This window comes from Crinia signifera, chromosome 11 (assembly GCF_055691185.1).
Source record: "Crinia signifera chromosome 11, ASM5569118v1, whole genome shotgun sequence".
Classification (NCBI taxonomy): Eukaryota; Metazoa; Chordata; class Amphibia; order Anura; family Myobatrachidae; genus Crinia; species Crinia signifera.
In genome coordinates, this window is record NC_139227.1 from 58,871,108 (window position 1) to 58,889,240 (window position 18,133).

General features: G+C 45.7%; 1 protein-coding gene across 2 annotated transcripts in view; it reads left to right on the plus strand.

Annotated features, from left to right (window-relative positions):
• The window catches only part of E2F4 (E2F transcription factor 4), a 46,249-nt gene that overhangs the window by 8,487 nt on the left and 19,629 nt on the right, over window positions 1-18,133 (plus strand). For both annotated transcript variants that reach the window (XM_083164117.1, XM_083164118.1), the window contains exons 4-5: window positions 6,399-6,442; window positions 18,053-18,114. In XM_083164117.1, the coding sequence (XP_083020243.1) occupies window positions 6,399-6,442; window positions 18,053-18,114 (106 nt within the window). The remainder of the gene's footprint in view (window positions 1-6,398; window positions 6,443-18,052; window positions 18,115-18,133) is intronic.

Sequence of the window (18,133 nt, forward strand, 5' to 3'; positions counted from 1 at the left end):
TTCAAGGCCCTTTTGTAGGAATGCCAGAATTCTGGCTACTTTGAAAATCTTTGGATCGTACTTCCTAGCTGAACACCATGCAAAGTAGGTGTTACATAACCGATAGTAAATTCTGGATGATGCTGGCTTGCATGCCTGAATCATGGTCCTGGCTACTCTGGAAGAGAAGGGGACCACTAAATTAGTGGAAGATTGGGCGCTAGTTAGTATTAAAAAACAAAAGCGAAATTATTTAGAATATAGTAATTTCGAATCTATTCAATCTATATTTTAGCTTGCAGTTTTCCCACGTGTATCCGTGTGGATACACTTAATCTGTCTATTGCCCAACCTATTAGGGTACAGGTTCTAGACAGATCCAAATAGGGACAATATAAGAACAAAGATGGAGTATCTGCGCTGTTTTTATATATCTATTTGCACCATGGATGAAGTCACTTCACACACACAATTTTTGTCAGTTTCTGAATATTGGTTTTCATATATTTATTTTCATATAAAAAAATTAATCATATAAAATACAATTTTAGGTACTCTTTACCTAGCACGGCGCCCGCGATTACAATCGCGGGCGTCGGGGGTAAAAAATCGCGGGTAAATCAAAAACGGGTGCGACGCGATGCCCGCGATTTTCCCATAGGGATCAATGTTAAAAGTCAGATTGGTCGCGATTTTAGCGTTAATTGGCTCAATGGCCGCGATTTTTACATAGGAAACAATGTTAAATGGGCCACAGAGCCCTAATAGTCCCCCTGAAGTGTGAAATGGCCTCACAATTTTTAACGCCACCCCACGATCAACGTGAACCCGAAGCGTGGCGAGCGGCGGCGGTACGCGTCCTCCGACCTTTTCATACCCCCACTATCCACGTCGGCGTGGAGTTGAGAATAGAATAGTGTGGCGAGCGCAGCGAGCCACCGAGCCCGAAGCGTGGCGACGCGGATACCTTCACAGTTATACGCGTCCCCTCACGGGCTTCACAGGTGTCCGTGGCGACGCGGACGCCTGTGAAGCCCGCGAGGGGACGCGTTTACCTGTGAAGGTATCCGCGTCCGCTCGCCACGCTTCGGGCTCGGTGGCTCGCTGCGCTCGCCACACTATTCTATTCTCAACTCCACGCCGACGTGGATAGTGGGGGTATGAAAAGGTCGGAGGACGCGTACCGCCGCCCCTCGCGGGCTCGCTGCGCTCGCCACGCTTCGGGTTCACGTTGATCGTGGGGTGGCGTTAAAAATTGTGGGGGCCATTTCACACTTCAGGGGGACTATTAGGGCTCTGTGGCCCATTTAACATTGATTCCTATGTAAAAATCGCGGGCATTGAGCCAATTAATGCTAAAATCGCGACCAATCTGACTTTTAACATTGATCCCTATGGGAAAATCGCGGGCATCGCATCGCACCCGTTTTTTAGTGCATGCGATGGTCGCGATGGGCGCCGTGCTAGGTAAAGAGTACCCAATTTTATATAGGCGGCCACCTACAAATATATGTTCTTATATTCTCCCTACTCTGGAAGAGAAACCCTTACTTTTCAGTAAGGCAGTTTCAAGCGCCATGCCATCCATCAAAGACAGGCGCTGAATGTCTGGGTGCAGGCAAGGTCCCTGACTCAGTAAGTCCCCCAAAGGGGTAAAGGGAGGGTGTGGCTGGAACAACATTTTGTTAAAGATCGACATACCAGTGCCTGCAAGGCCAGGCTGGAGCTATCAGGAGGAGGTTCCTGTCTTCCTATTTGAATTTCTTGATTACCCTGGGAATCATGGATATTGGTGGAAAGGCATATAGAAGATAATTCCATTCCATAGGTTATCTGTGAAGTTGGCTTGAGGATCTCTGTATTTCGAGCCGAACGTCGACACTTTCTTGTTGTGTCTGGACGCCATCAAGTCCACATCCGGTAGGCACCAAAGGTCTTTGGTGAGGACAAACACCTCTGGATGAAGCGACCATTCCCCTGTGACGGCTTATTAAGTCTGCTTCCCAATTTTAAACTCCTGGGATGAAGACTGCCGACAGACACAGAAGGTGCTGTTCCACCCAGGTGAGGATCCTGGAGACTTCCTGGAGAGCAGCTGCGCTGCGAGTACTTCCCTGGCGATTTATGTATGCCACAGCCGTGACATTGGAAAAAATGGGGGTGGGTGGAGCGCTAAGAACAATAATTGGTTTTACAATCAGTTTCTATCAACATGAAAAATTTATTTCTAAAATAAAATCCTCAATCAGTGTGCAGTTGCACTGGGTAGGTATACAATCAATGCATGGATAGCATAATATATTGCACAAAATGTATAATATTACAGAACATTAAAAATGTACATTATTGTATGAAAAATAAAAAATTGTGAAAAATGGGTCTGGAGTCCCGTTTCACCCAAAGGTGGGAGACTATGGTATTTGAACAATCCTGGGGTCAATCCTTGTATAGCTGAAAGGGGATAGGGTCCATTTAACCTTGCTGGATTCGTTTTTCACGCTGGAGGATGATGTTAGAGCCCCTGTTGGAGTGCGAGAGTCCTCAACAATGGTGCGGAATTTGTAATCCTTATTGTGCAGGTGGTGGTTCCCAGGTGGATATTGTAGCTGTTTGACCCAGGTGTCGCAAAGTGGGGGAAATCAGTCTCCAATATTGTGATAGTGAGAGGTGGTGGGAGTCAGACCAAAGATGCCCAATTAAAATCAGGGAGCACCTGCTGATAGGGAGACCATGTAATCCCCCGGTTCCAGGGCTAGGATTATAGTTGTTTAAAGTTTCCATCCAAAACTTAGAAACCTTCGCCACTTTGTGGAGTGACTTGATGTTTAGAATTGGCCTGTAAGTTCCGTTTGTTTTGGAACCGGGAACAGAGTCGAGTAGTAACCTAGTCCTCTCTTTGTACTGAGGGACTTAAATAATGACTCAAGACAGTAGCAGATCATTTTAGATTTTTTTGGTAATTGTTCTGCTTTGAATGGACTGAGGGGTAGACCCATGCAAACCAACTTGTGTAGGAGAGGAGATCTGAACGGGATAGATTAACCCAGTGGCACAACTTACCCCGGCCTCCATTTGTAATGAATAGCAACTGGTTATCTTACAACACCTGGTGTGCCCTCTCAGTAATAACCAGGCCCAACACTGTTTATCTGCCAATATTGGACAAGATATGGGCTATCTAGTGTGGTATAGTTGTAGGTGGCAAAGTTGAAAAGTCTGCCTCCCACTTAGGGGTCCCCCAGCAGAAGTCCCGTCCTGTCCTACAGAAAGGTTTGTCAGGCTTAGCATCAGCCTGTGATGGCCTGAGCGGTCCTAGAATAGGACTGATCTCTGGCTGTGCCCTCGAGACGAAAGGACCAAATAGATGTCCTTTTTGAGGTATAGCTGTGGATAGATACGCCGATTTGGCAGCTGTCAGGCCACAAACTTGTTAAGCTCTTCCTCAAAGAAATTTTCACTCTTAAAGGGTAAAAGTTTCAAGGTGTACTTGGATACCGGGTCCGCTTCTCATGATCTTAGCCAAATGAAGCTGGTGTGGCAACTAAAGTGGCCACATCTGACATAGCTTCTGTATATAAATAAAATGCTAGATTTTAATGTGATATACACATAACTTGGCATCCTCAGAGGTGTCAAGGGTAACCTTGTCGGACCTGATCCATCGCAAAATGGATTTAGCGGTGCTAAGGTAGATCCGCCCCAGTGAATGGGGATATAGCCCTTAGGGAGTGCTCTAAACACCTGTCCGCAGGGTCTTTTAATACTGAAGTGGCCGGCAGAATTAAGTAACCAGGCCACATGAGAATGGATACCTGGGCTTTTCTCACCCAGAATTCTCACTGATCCCTCCTGATCTCCACCGAGTGGTCAGAATGAGGGAATTGAACACTTTCTGCTTTTATTAAAACCATATTTGTTTTTAGCAGTAGGTTCAGGCTCTCACCGAGTCTGACATTAACACCTCACGGATTGCATGAATGAGCGCTTCCACATCAGTTGTCTCTGCTTATGAAGCAGGAGTGTCTGTAGGCATAGGATCATTATCCTGGTGAACATTAATATTGATGTAATCCTCAGCATTTACATTATCATCCCCATCATGATCTGTGTCATCCCGTGCTGCAGAGCGCAATGGTGAGAACAGAGGCCTAGCAGGTAGCACAACATTAGGTAGCAGCTTTTGTATACTACCAAAATCTGCTGCAAGATCTGCACCGTGGTCGACAGGGCATCCACCCAAGGTGGAGGGGACTGGACTACAGAGGGTGCCATGGGGTGTGCTGAAAATGGTTGCGCAGGGTGGTTGTTGATAAACCACCGTGGCAGAGGACTAGCCAGGGGCGATAAAGCAATTTACACTTAACCCTTCCTGGATGCATCTTGTTCAGACAGGTCTGCAGCAAAGCTCCTGTGTAAAGTAGGAGCTTTGGAGACTGTATGTGCCCCCGTTTAGATATATTGCCCACAAATCCAAAGTGGGGGATTACAGTGCACAATAGGTATATTCAACAGAGGAAAACCTTGAGTGATATCACTGAGTGTATGTGACCCCCAGAGGATGAAACCTCTGTCATCTTCCTGAGAGAAAAACAGTGGACCGTGCACAAGTACTGACAGACAGTGAAAGTAAAGAGCTAGCACATTGTGGTCATATACACGAGCATTTACATTTAGCCATTACAGCCTATAAATGCTATTGGATAGAAAAGATTAGAATGCTATCACACCCTGTATCAACCACTTAACTCTAAAGGAGTAAGGGGGATTTAGGGTGGCTGTGAAAGCGACTACTTAGGCTGTAGACGGTTACACAGAGGATACTTTGCCCTCTCTCTGTAAGACATTTGTGCCTCTAAAATAGCGCTGGTCTGAGAGAAGGGGGGCGGGCACAGGGTTAAAACAGCTAATGGACGACCATCTGCAGGGAGAATGGTGCCAAAGCTGGGGGAGGGACTGCAGGCCAAGCGACACCTCCCCTGCTGGACTTTCCCCACCGGGGCAAAATGGAGCCTTGATTTAAAATGGGCCCCCCAGCCCTGGCCTGCGCTGTCCCCGTGGTCTAGTGGAGTCCCTGACCGGAGCCAGTGTCCATGCCAGTTGCTGCTGCTGTCTCCCACAGTGCGCAGCGATTTGCGCTCCCTAAGGGATCCTTATCTGCTCCTGGTATTGGCCGTGCTGCCTGGGGGGAGATGTCTGACGGTGCTAGTCGCTGTGTGTCTCCCCCGCTGGGCTACCCCACTTGTCGATAGTAGTGGGTGGAATGTCGGTGCCGCAGGAGTGATGTGGTAGCGTGCCCCGCTGTCAGTGATTGACGGCGGGGGTTACCTCAGACGCAAAAGCGTCTCTGCCACTATGCCGTTTAAGCAGCAAATTCAAAAGTAAAAAATAGAAAAATAAAGCGGCTTCTTATGGGATTACCTCCAGTGAGGTAATCCCTGCTGATAAAAGGTGCGTCTGCTTCCTGCAGGCACCAAACAAAAACGGAGCTCTGTGAGCTTGGAGGCGGGGTTGCAGGGGATAGGGCCCAAGGCATAATGGGAAATCTTCAACAAGCTTCACTGATTGGTGCCTCGGACCCCCTGGATCCGCCTACAACCCCGATGTCCCCTGTGGGACCCATGAACCTGACCAGGAAATTGAGGAGCTGAGCAATGGAGGTGGGGTTATAGGGGAGAGGAGCCGTGCATCCTGGGAAATCTTTAAAGCTTCGCTGATTGGTGCCACGGTCCTCGATCCACCTACAACCCCTGATGTCACCCTGTGGGGACCATTAACCTTGAAGAAAGAGTTATCCTAAGGTAGGTCGTCTACCATAACTCTTGTTATTCCCAGACATAACCCCCTCTATACATGTACATGTATCATTCTCTGTATTCCCTGCCCCCGGCATTGGGGGAATACTCCCATTAGTGATAACCTGCACAGGACCCACATACTACTATCCCCATATTCCCAGAGGTTGTGGTATGGGGTTTCGACTTCCGACAGGCGGGATCCCGACAGTCATTAGCCCGACGTCAGGATCCCGACTGCCCGGACTCAGACTGCATGGGCGAGCACAACAAAGCCCCTTGCGGCCTCGCTGCGCTCGCCACGCTGCGAGCATGGTGGCTCGCTACGCGAGCCACCTATTCTATTCTCCCTCTATGGGGGTCGTGGACCCCCATAAGGGAAAATAGCGTGTGGCCGCCAGGCACCCGGCTGTCTGCGTTTTGACAATCGGGATCCCGACGTCGGGTAAATGACTGTCGTGAACGCGTCCGGCATCCATTCCCAGACATAACTTCCTCCAACCATATACATGTATCATTCTCTGTATTCCCTGCTCCCAGTATTGGATACAGGAGCAGTGTTTCTAAAGATTTGTATATATTATCCCATTATTTACATCCAGCACTTTTTTCCCTAACTATGAACACACTGGCGTATCTGACCCATGAAGACATCTGCCATTGCTTTCGAGGTCAGTGCCTACTTTCTGTTCACGTCTGATGCTGGAGGGCTGCGAGCATGAACCGTACTCAGATCTTCTATAGGAGGTGGGAGGCTGGTGGTGCAGGTATTGGCGGTGGGGAGATGGGACGCTCCAGGTGCAGGGAGGAGATATGAGGCTGGGGGTGCAGGGATTGGCAGTGGGGAGATGGGAAGCTCCGAGTGCAGGGAGGAGATATGAGGCTGGAGGTGCAGGGAGGAGGTGGGAGGTTGGAGATGCAGGGATTAGCAGTGGGGAGATGGGACTAGCGCAGGGAGGAGATATGAGGCTGGAGGTGCAGTGGGGAGATGGGGCGCAGGGAGGAGATATGAGGCTTGAGGTGCAGGAAGGAGCGGTGGGGAGATAGAAAGCTCCTTGCATGGTGAAGGAGATATGAGGCTGGAGCCGCAGTGGGGAGATGGTAAGCTCCGGGTGGGGGTGTGAGGCTGGAGGTGCAGGGAGGAGTGGTGGGGAGATGGGAAGCTCTGAGTGGAGGAGATATGAGACTGAAGCAGCAGTGGGGAGATGGTAAGCTCCGGCTGGAGGTGCAGGGATTAACTGTGGGCAGATGGGAATTTCTGGGTGCATGGTGGAGGAGATAGGCTGGAGGTGCAGGGAGGAGGTGGGAGGCTGATGCAGCAGTGGGGAGAGGGTTAGCTCCGGGTGTCGGTGGGAGGCTGAAGGTGCAGGGAGGAGCAGCGGGGAGATGGGACACTCCGGTGCAGGGAGGAGGAGATATGGGGCTGGGGGTGCAGTGATTAGCGGTGGGGAGATTGGAAGCTTGGTGCAGAGTGGAGGAGATATGAAATAAAGAAGAGAGGTCGAAATAGCTTGTGGTGTGCTGTTAACGCCAAGCAGCTTCTCGGAAAGGAGTAGTCGGCTCCCTATGACACAATAATACAAAAACAAAGTAGCAGCGGTGGAAAAATATCTCTAAATGAGCAATTCAATTCAAAAGAGAATATATTTAATAACATAGAATGTCTAAAAATAAATTAAACAACAAAATGTCAAGATAAAGACCAAAAAAAAAGGAAAGGAATTGGAGCCAGCACTCAGAAAAATAGTGTTTTAATGCAAATACCTAGTTGCAATGGTGACAGCTGTTATCCTGACAGCTGTTTCAACTGCTTCTTGGCAGTTTTCTTCAGAGGCCAAGGAGCAGTTGAAACAGCTGTCAGGATAACACCAACTGCTGAGTGCTGGCTCCAATTCCTTTCCCTTAAGGGGTAAGTGCTTTTGTTCATTTTCTATGTGCCTGGCACCGGCTATACCAGGGCTGGGCAACACCGGCTCTCCAGATGTTAGTGAACTACACATCCCAACATGCCTTGCATCAGTTTCAGCATGGCCACATAGCAAAACTAATGCAAAGCATCCTGGGATGTGTAGTTCACGAACATCTGGAGGGCCGGTGTTGCCCAGCCCTGGGCTATACTTACAACATGTATATAGGATAATGCCCAGGTGCCTTGTCTTAGTGCAGGGAAGCACAGTATTTTAGACGTCGGGTAGATAACCGGCACTCTCAGGACTTGTTAATGAAGGAGGCAGACACGGAGGTCTTAAGCAACGTTTCGGTTTATTACAACTGTTATCAAGCTCACAGAAACAATGATACAGTGCATACATATATAGACTTGCCAACACCACAGTGCAGGGCGCCCGCACCCCTCCGTCAGCCCGGATCACATGACGTCACCCTCATGGGACGCACACCAGCCGGTGCGTCCGGACCTCCTTTGGGGTTGCTAGGCGACCTGTAGTAAACAAAAAAAAGTGTGTATGAGTGAATAAATGGTTAAAAAAACGGCATATTCCAAATACAGTAAACAGTCACATGCGTGACAAGAACCCAATGTGTGAATACACAATCCTGGGGTATGGACAGCTGGATGCAAATAATGTCAATAAGGCAAGAAGTCGAAGGTGAAGCCACGGCAGAGGCACAGCTGGGTATTGTAAAAAACCCATACACACTGTGCGATGAGGGAATGTAGCAGTCAGGGGGAGCGGTGGGGATTTACAAGAAACAATGTAGACTGCAAGATTCGTTGAGGCCAAGGGGGTGTACGGTATTCAATCTGTGAATCCATTTGGCTTCTCTTTGAAGTAATAAAAGATCTCGATCTCCACCTCTTAAACTGGGAGGTATGTGATCGATGATCTTGTACCTCAGAGTCGCTAGGCTGTGCTTGTGTTCCCTGAAGTGTCGGGGAACGGGTTGTTCATTAGGGGGTATTTTTCCCTCAAGGGAGGCTCTGATACTAGATCTGTGACCAGCCATTCTGGTCTTAAACTGGCATGTAGTTTTGCCTACATATAACAGGCTGCAGGGGCATCTGATAGTGTAGACAACATGTGTCGACGTACATGTCAACACATGTTTGATTTTAATGGTTTCGCCAGAGTGAGGGTGCTTGAAGGAGTCACCAGTCTCAAGGAAGCCACAGGTCGTGCAATTAATGCATTTATAGCACCCCGGTTTACGGTGTAGGAAACCCGGAGTGACAGGGGTATTGAATTTAGAAATATCATTATGGACTAAATAGTCCTTGAGGTTGCGATTCCTCTTGTAGCTGGGCAATAATTTGTGGCGAGCGAAACTTTTTAGGTCTGTGTCGTTGGTTACCATCGGCCAAAGCTGTTTAGCAGCTTTGGTAATGGCTTGCGAAGAATTATTATAGGATTGGACGAAGGGGATGCTGTCCTCTCTTTGGCAGCCAAGGTATCTTTTCTGGGGGTATTCAGAGCTTTTTGTTTGGCAATCAATAAATCTGGCAGTCTGTATCCCCTACATAAGAACTTGTCAATCATCCCATTAATTTCAGCTTCAGCATCCCCAGGGTCATCACATCACATCTGTCGAAACCATTAAAATCAAACATGTGTTGACATGTACGTCGACACATGTTGTCTACACTATCAGATGCCCCTGCAGCCTGTTATATGTAGGCAAAACTACATGCCAGTTTAAGACCAGAATGGCTGGTCACAGATCTAGTATCAGAGCCTCCCTTGAGGGAAAAATACCCCCTAATGAACAACCCGTTCCCCAACACTTCAGGGAACACAAGCACAGCCTAGCGACTCTGAGGTACAAGATCATCGATCACATACCTCCCAGTTTAAGAGGTGGAGATCGAGATCTTTTATTACTTCAAAGAGAAGCCAAATGGATTCACAGATTGAATACCGTACACCCCCTTGGCCTCAACAAATCTTGCAGTCTACATTGTTTCTTGTAAATCCCCACCGCTCCCCCTGACTGCTACATTCCCTCATCGCACAGTGTATATGGGTTTTTTACAATACCCAGCTGTGCCTCTGCCGTGGCTTCACCTTCGACTTCTTGTCTTATTGACATTATTTGCATCCAGCTGTCCATACCCCAGGATTGTGTATTCACACATTGGGTTCTTGTCACGCATGTGACTGTTTACTGTATTTGGGATATGCCGTTTTTTTAACCATTTATTCACTCATGCACACTTTTTTTGTTTACTACAGGTCGCCTAGCAACCCCAAAGGAGGTCCGGACGCACCGGCTGGTGCGCGTCCCATGAGGGTGACGTCATGTGATCCGGACTGACGGAGGGGTGCGGGCGCCCTGCACTGTGGTGTTGGTAAGTCTATATATGTATGCACTGTATCATTGTTTCTGTGAGCTTGATAACGGTTGTAATAAACCGAAACGTTGCTTAAGACCTCCGTGTCTGCCTCCTTCATTAACAAGTCCTGAGAGTGCCGGTTATCTACCCGACGTCTATATATATATATATATATATATATATATATATATATATCAAGTGGTGCCCCGGCTCAACTGGCTCCCCCATGGGGATACGGTGCTCTGGTGCCCTCCCAAAGGAATGAATCCATACACACACACAGCAATGAATGGGCATCACTCAGAGTCTTGTAATCAGAAAAACAGTGTATTCGGTACACATACACAGATGTATCTTTGTGTACCGAATACACTGTTTTTCTGATTACAAGACTCTGAGTGACGCCCATTCATTGCTGTGTATATGTATATATGTGTGTGTGTATGTATATATGTGTGTATGTATGTATGTATGTATATGTGTATATATATATATATATATATATATATATATATATATATATATATATTCTCTCCAAAAAACAGGCGTCACTCCTGGGCTTTACGTGTAGCAATCAAGTGAAGTTTATTCCTTCCACGGTCTACGCCGTTTCGGGTATTTAACCCTTCGTCAGGACCAGAGGATATCACAACAAAAAGTGTAACAACAGTGAATAAAATAAAAATCAACTTACATATAGGGGACCTGCCGTGCAGCGTCCTCCTCCTTCTGGGACTCCTGATGACGACTTCCGGGTACTCCCGGAAGTGACCCGGCTGTCCTGGCAGCGGAGGAAGCCGCACTAGGGAAACCATGTACAAAATGCCCACACTTAGTACAGGCTGCATAAAGTGCATTGTGCTTATCAGTTATTATTTATACATTTAATCAGTGGAAATACAGTGAGTGAATAATGTAGAAAATGACATCTATTAAAAACCGACATACAATGAGAATCAATTATGCTCATGAAAGACGCACTTTTCCTTGGTCTTATTCATAAACGGCCACTAGATGGCAGTGTTGCCAAACAAATTCCAGTTATAATATATATTAATACATTCCTTATTGTTCCTAATAGGACTCTAATGCACCATTGGTGTATCAAGAATTGTTACATGCAACTTGAAACTATGAGATATATACAAAAACTGATGTTATCACTGTCGACATATTTTATCTGACTTCTTATGTTTTTATTAACTTTTTATTTATTCTTATTTATATACTTGTTCTATCTCATACTCCCCACCGGGACCCATCCTATAGTTACGGGCTTTGTTTTATTTTCACAGAAAACTGCCAAGGTTCAGTGTCTCGTTGAGACCTCCTGGTTTTAGGGTCCCCAGTGTATGGATCCACCTGCTCTCGATTTGCAGGAGTCTTTTACCTCTATCGCCCCCTCTTATTGAATCTGGGGCCTGATCTATTAATTGGAAGCGCAGGTTTGCCACTCCATGCCTGGCCTCCAAAAAATGTCTGGCCACCGTCTGCTCACTCTGGCCCTTCTCGATGGCAGAACGTATGGATGTTCTGTGGTTTGCCATGCGTTCTTTTATCGTACAAATTGTCTTGCCGACATAGTTTAACCCACACGGGTATGTCAACAAATATATAACGTACTTGGACATACATGTGAGTATATTACCGGTACATTGATGACATTTTGTTGCTATGGGAAGGTACCCAGGAAAGCTTTATCTCCATGATGGATGACATCAACACTGCAGACGCCAATGTAAAATTCATCATTTCACACAGCTTTGAGAAAATTAATTTTCTGGATGTATGCATTACACAGTCCGAGGACTTATGCCTCACCACCACAGTGCACCATAAACCCATAGGCAGAAATACTGCCCTCCTGGGTAGCAGCTTTCACCCTCCGGCCATGAAATGGGGATTGCCCTACTCACAGTTCCTACAGGCCAGACGCATCTGCACCAACAAAAAGATGCAGAACTTGAAATAGATGCCATGTCCAGAAAATTTGCTGCAAGAGGGTACCCCGCAAAGCTAAGGTTCTACAACTTGAAAGATAAGTTGTACTCAAATCCGACAAGGACAAGCACAACAGTGACAGGATAACGTGGGCACAGTACTACTCTACCACCAGAAGAGAACTCGTTAAAGCTGCCAGAAGTATGTGGCCTTCGATCGCATCTGATGTCAATCTGCCAGCACTCAAACGAAGCACCCTCATGCCGGCATTCAAGCGCAGTAAAAACATTAAAGAATATGTGGTAAAAAAATGCTATGCATTTATATCATCACACCTAGACTACTGCAATGTTCTCTACCTGGGTCTCCCATCAAAAGAATTGCACCGCTTGTAGCTGGTACAAAATGCAGCCGCCAGACTATCAAGTAACCAGCCCCGCTCCTGCCATGTAACTCCCATTCTACACTCCCTTCACTAGGGGAGTGTCCACTTAGGTCATGTGACCGTATTCTTAAAAACAAATATGCAAATAAAAACACATATATAGGTATATACGGTGATAAGTAGCAAAAAGGATGCACAGGAGAATGGATCCATTAATTATAAATACTCAGACAAATCATATAAAGACAGTGAAATGTTATTTGTTCACAATATATATCGATAAAGTTTTAGATCACGTGACCGGCGCAAGTCTAAAGGGTTTATATGTCATTACCCTTAAATCCTCATATAGGGCAATCTGGTATAAATTTTTGTGAGGGAAAGGTATACATTAGGTTGCGCTATTGTGAGCGCTCTATAGAGATGAGTGTTACGTGTGGGGAAGGCAGATATTATCTATGTAATTGTGGAAGGCGGAAGTACCTTCCAGATGCCTTAAATTGGTAGGCAACAGAAATATGCTTCGCTCTGTGTATCACAGAGCGGATATGACGTTATTCATGCTTGGCGGAAGTGCCTCCAATACGTCTTGAGTCTGGTTGGCGGAAGGGGCACTTCGTATATCGCAGAGCATGCATAATCAATGCGAGTGACATGTATGGCGGGCGGAAGTGCCGCGGTGCCATTGATGTAACTGGCATGCAGTTTATTATCATAATTAGACACCTTCAAAGATTAATATGTAATGGCAGAAAGGACTATTCTAAATGGTTTGATATACATTCGTTTCATTATGAAATATTCAACAATGGTGTAGTACAAAGATGATAATATCGGGATGGGGAGATGCATGATAATGAAGAAGCATCCTGGAAATAAGTTCTTAGCAAACTTGGATACGTTATGAAAAATGTAAAAAGACATGGCCACACATGTCTATACACATACTAAAGGATATGGAGCTCATCCAGTATATATAGGGAAAACAGCAGTCTAGAATATACTATATATATATATATATATCATATATATCATATACATCAGAGAGATGTGACATGAGGGTGGGTAGTGAGATCAAATCGAATCAGGATCAATAACTGTTGTGGTGTCCCTCAAGGATAAAGAAGTAATAATATAAAAAATATATAATAATAAATAATAATAAGTATAAATTAAGAGTAATAGGTAATAAATAGTAATACTGCGAAATATATAGAGAGAGGAGAGAATATATTTTATTTTTATATAGTGATGATATATTGTATTAATCCATGTGTATATGGGAGAACACCTCATAGTGTCACATATATCAACATCGTATATATATCAGCATCACATCTATTAGTATACATTAGCATACCAATATCTAATTCCCAATCAAACAGACCTAGGTACTTAATTTGGAGGTATAATTAACCGCAAAAGTCTAACCATACATATTGGGGGGTACCTAAGGGGGACTGGATTTATCGTATGTCCTATACTGATACATGGAAATGTCAATGTAAAATACTAGATCTGAGAGTATTCATACATTGTGGGCAATGAGAGGTACTGAACAAACAGAATATCTATATGTATATCTTACAAGACACTATTGAGTTCTAAGGCCTTGTTTAGTCCTTCTGGATATAGGCTATTAAGTTTGAAGGTCCAGTAGACCTCCTGTCGACATAGTGGTCACCCCCTCTTGATGAATGAGGGATGTGTTCAAGGCCTATTATGTGTAAATCCTTAGGGTCCTTGTTATGAGATTGTAAGAAGTGTCTAGGGACACTATGACACTGAAGGCCCTTCACGATATTGCGGCGATGTTCCATAAAGCGCACTTTCAGTGGGCGAGTGGTGCCGCCCACATATTTTAACCCGCAAGTACAAGTCAGGAGATACACCACATAACTGGTGTCACAATTAATTTCTTAAGTTCTTAATTGAAAGGCTCTCGCCATCTGAGATCATTTCTAATGTTCTTCTACTTGTGTGGTTGCACATGGTGCATCTGTTTTTTCCACATTTGTAGAAACCTTTTGGTCTACATATGAGCCAGGGATCTGTCGTTGGGTTCGGGGGGTTTCTCATATCTCCACCTAGCCCTTTTTCTCCTTCCTTTGTAATCTTCAAAAAGCTTGGAGCTAAAACAGTTTTTAGGGATCTATTTTTCTTGTATATTACAGAAGGTCTATCTGGTAATATGTCTTTTAGAACCCTGTCATGTTTGAGAATGTCATAATTCTTGTTAATGATCTGTTTGATCTGTAGAAGTGCATTGTTGTATTTACATATGAAGGCTATCTCTCGATTTGTTTCGGAGGGTGCTTTGAGGGTACTGGTGAGGAGGTCCTCTCTGTTCATCTCCTGTACTGATCTGAGGGCATCTTGTAGGAGGGGGTCTGGGTATCCTCTTTGTCTAAAAGAGGCCAAAATTTCTAAGGCTTGTGTGTTAAAGGTCTCCAAGGATGAGCAATTGCGACAAATGCGCATTAGTTGTCCCTTGGGGATGTTAGTCTTCCATGTTTTATGATGGGAGCTTTTAAAATATGAGTATCGACTGGTTTCGTGAAAAAGAGAGGTGTACAGCGCTAGGTTTAACTGAAAGAAATATACACTACCACATGTACATATGTATATAACATTTATTAATACAAGAAAATAGATTAAATGAGAGCTCTCATAAAAACATATATAATAAAATTATGTAATAAAAACAATAGTATGACAGAGGCTCTCTGATGAGAATATAGCCCCACAGTGTGTGCACCAGCACATTAATAGTTACCAGAGGGAGACGGGGAGATATGCACGGTCTCCGTGGTGGTTTGGCTGCATGGAGTAAGTCCCAATCCGGATAAAATGCCCAGTGAGTCCAGGAGTCAGATGGATATGAGATAGGCAGTCCTTATGGTATGTAAATACCAGGCATGGTTTTGCAAATGGCTGCTGAAGAATAAACGTCCTGGAGAGAGATGAACTGGTCCGGAAATAAAGTGCAGGGTTTTAGTGCAGTCTTGGTTTGGTGCAAACAAGGCAATAAAGTGCAGTGGAGTGGTGCTGGAAGCTGCTCAACGCGTTTCGACGCTAGCTCGCGTCTTCATCAGGAGCTGGGGACTGGTTTCGTGTAGTTAGTGGTCGTTATCTGGGAATTTAAGATTGTAAGGGAGATGTCCAAGAAATCGATATGTGAAGGGTCAAAATGTGAGGTAAAAGAAAGATTAAAAGAATAATCATTAAGTGAAGTGACAAAGTGCTGTGCTGAAGTATAGTCCCCATCTTAAATAATAATAAGATCATCAATGTAATTTTCTATCCTGGATCACCAGGCTCCCCCCTTTATCTGTCTCCTTGATTATAATGGATATGTCCGCAGTGAGTATTTTTAGGGCTCTTTTCTCTGCTCGGGAAAGGTTTGAATTGTGGGGGGCTTTCGAGGGTTTTTGTTTGCATAGATCTTTAAAATCTGAAAGTGTAACCTTATAAAAGGTTTCAATGTTAGCACTTTTTGCCGAAATAGGAAAAAATTCAGATTTCCTCTTAAAGGTGGATGTGTCGTAAATCTTTATAGTGGGGGTGTTACCAGTTTCCATCTGGTTTTCAGAGAGAAGTTCTTGTAGCGTGATGAGGGCTGGGTCATCAGATGGATCAATAACAATGGGTAAGGAGGCCTCTGGTTGTTTGACTTAACTTAAGGTATCCGATGGGCGCCGTGCTAGGAAACAAGTACCTTTATTAATATTAAATGAGTGCTCCCATTAATTATGCAAATTATCTACATAATGGATCTAGGTATAAATAGAAGTACCACAACAGCAGTGATAAAGCTTTCAGTTCTATAGCGAAATGCGTTGGTACCAGTTATACCTGTGCTTATTTGGATTGAGTCCCCTTATACCTGCTTATTCTTCTGACCATCACATCCCCAGGGAGGAGGTGGGAGGCTGGAGGTGCAGGGATAAGCGGCGGGGAGATGGGATGCTCCAGGTACAGGGAGGAGATATGAGGCTGGAGGTGCAGGGAGGAGGTATGAGGCTGGAGGTGCAGGGATTAGCGGTGGGGAGATATGAGGCTGGAGGTGCAGGGATTAGCGGTGGGGAGATGGGACGGTCTGGGTGCAGGGAGGAGATATGAGGCTGGACATGCAGGAGATATATAGTTACATAGTTAAGGCTGAATAAAGACTCCCGCCCATCCAGTTCAACCTTGGTGTATTAGCTTCCTCCCTTGTTATACTTATGCCCCTTTCAGACCGCACTATAAAACCGGCATTTTGCTTATTTTTAACAGTTTTACAACGGTAATATGTGCGATCTGAAAGGGTGCAGAGTGATTTTACCGTTTCCAAAAAAACGGTTTTTGGAAACTGTAAAAAGCAGGGTCCCACCAGTTTCAGACCCGTTTTTTTTTTTTTTTGCTGTCTGAAACAGTACCCAGCAGCACTGAGCACTATTGGTCCCCAGCGCAGTGCATATGTAATGAGAGGCCGGCTCATTAAATATGCACTGCGCTGGCTCAGAGGGGACCAGACACAGGCTTGCTGCCTGTGCTGAAGGGCAGTAGTGCACCAAGTGCTGCTTCAAGGTAAGCACCAGGCGTGTTGATACAGTAAGTCCTAAAGCCAGCCTCGCCGTCCGTGCTCTATGTGTTAGAGCTGAGTAGTTACCTCTGTGTGCCGCTGGCTGATAGCTCTCGTACACCGGGTGCCGCTTCAAAGTAGATGTTGAGCGTGTTTGAACGGCAGGTCCTTATGCCAATCTCGCTGTTTCGAGCTCAGCGGTGCTCCGGTTGGGTGGCTATCTCTGTGAGTGGCTGGGTCTAGTAGTGCGCCGGTTACCGGTGATGAGTAAATGCCGGGCAACTTCAAAGAAGATCATGCTGCTTTCACACCGCAAACCTGCTTTAGACCAGGTATATACATGCGATGTGAAAGGGGTTAAAATTGCTCTCACCCGTTTAAAAAAAACTTTTTAAATACCTGGTCTAAGCAGGTTTTGCGGTGTGAAAGCCTCATTAGTGTATAATGATCTGTTTAAGGGCAGATTATGATTATTGTTTGTACCCCCTGTATGTTTTTAACCAGTAGATGTTTGTCCAACCTTATTTTAAATGTGTTTATTGTTTCAGTCGACACCACATCTCCAGAAAGAGAGTTCCATACTTTGGCTGCCCTATGAGGCTGGAGTTGCAGGGAGGAGTAGTGGGGAGATGGGATGCTCCGGGTGCAGGGAAGAGGTGGGAAGCTGGAGGTGCACAGATTAGCGGTGGGGAGATAGGTTGTGCAGGGTGGAGGAGATATGAGGCTGTAGGTGCAGGCATTAGCAGTGGGGAGATATGAGGCTGTAGGTGCAGGGATTAGCAGTGGGGAGATATGAGGCTGTAGGTGCAGGGATTAGCAGTGGGGAGATGGGATGCTCCGGGTGGAGGAGATATGGGGGTGCAGGGAGTAGGTGGGAGGCTGAAGGTGCAGGGAGGACCAGTGGGGAGATGGGACGCTCTGGGTGCAGGGATTAGCGGTGGGGAGATTTGATACTTCGGGTTCAGGGTGGAGGAGATATGAGGCTGGAGTTTATACATGCCATGGTATGATATCTGGCATGTTTGGGGATATCGACTTAGAGCAGAAATGTGCCATGGCACCCAATACAGCTGACACAAGATATTTTGTCTTTGCAGGGGAGACCTTGCTGGCCATCCGAGCACCTTCAGGGACCTGTTTAGAGGTCCCCGTCCCAGAGGCAAGTTTCCAGTTCTGCC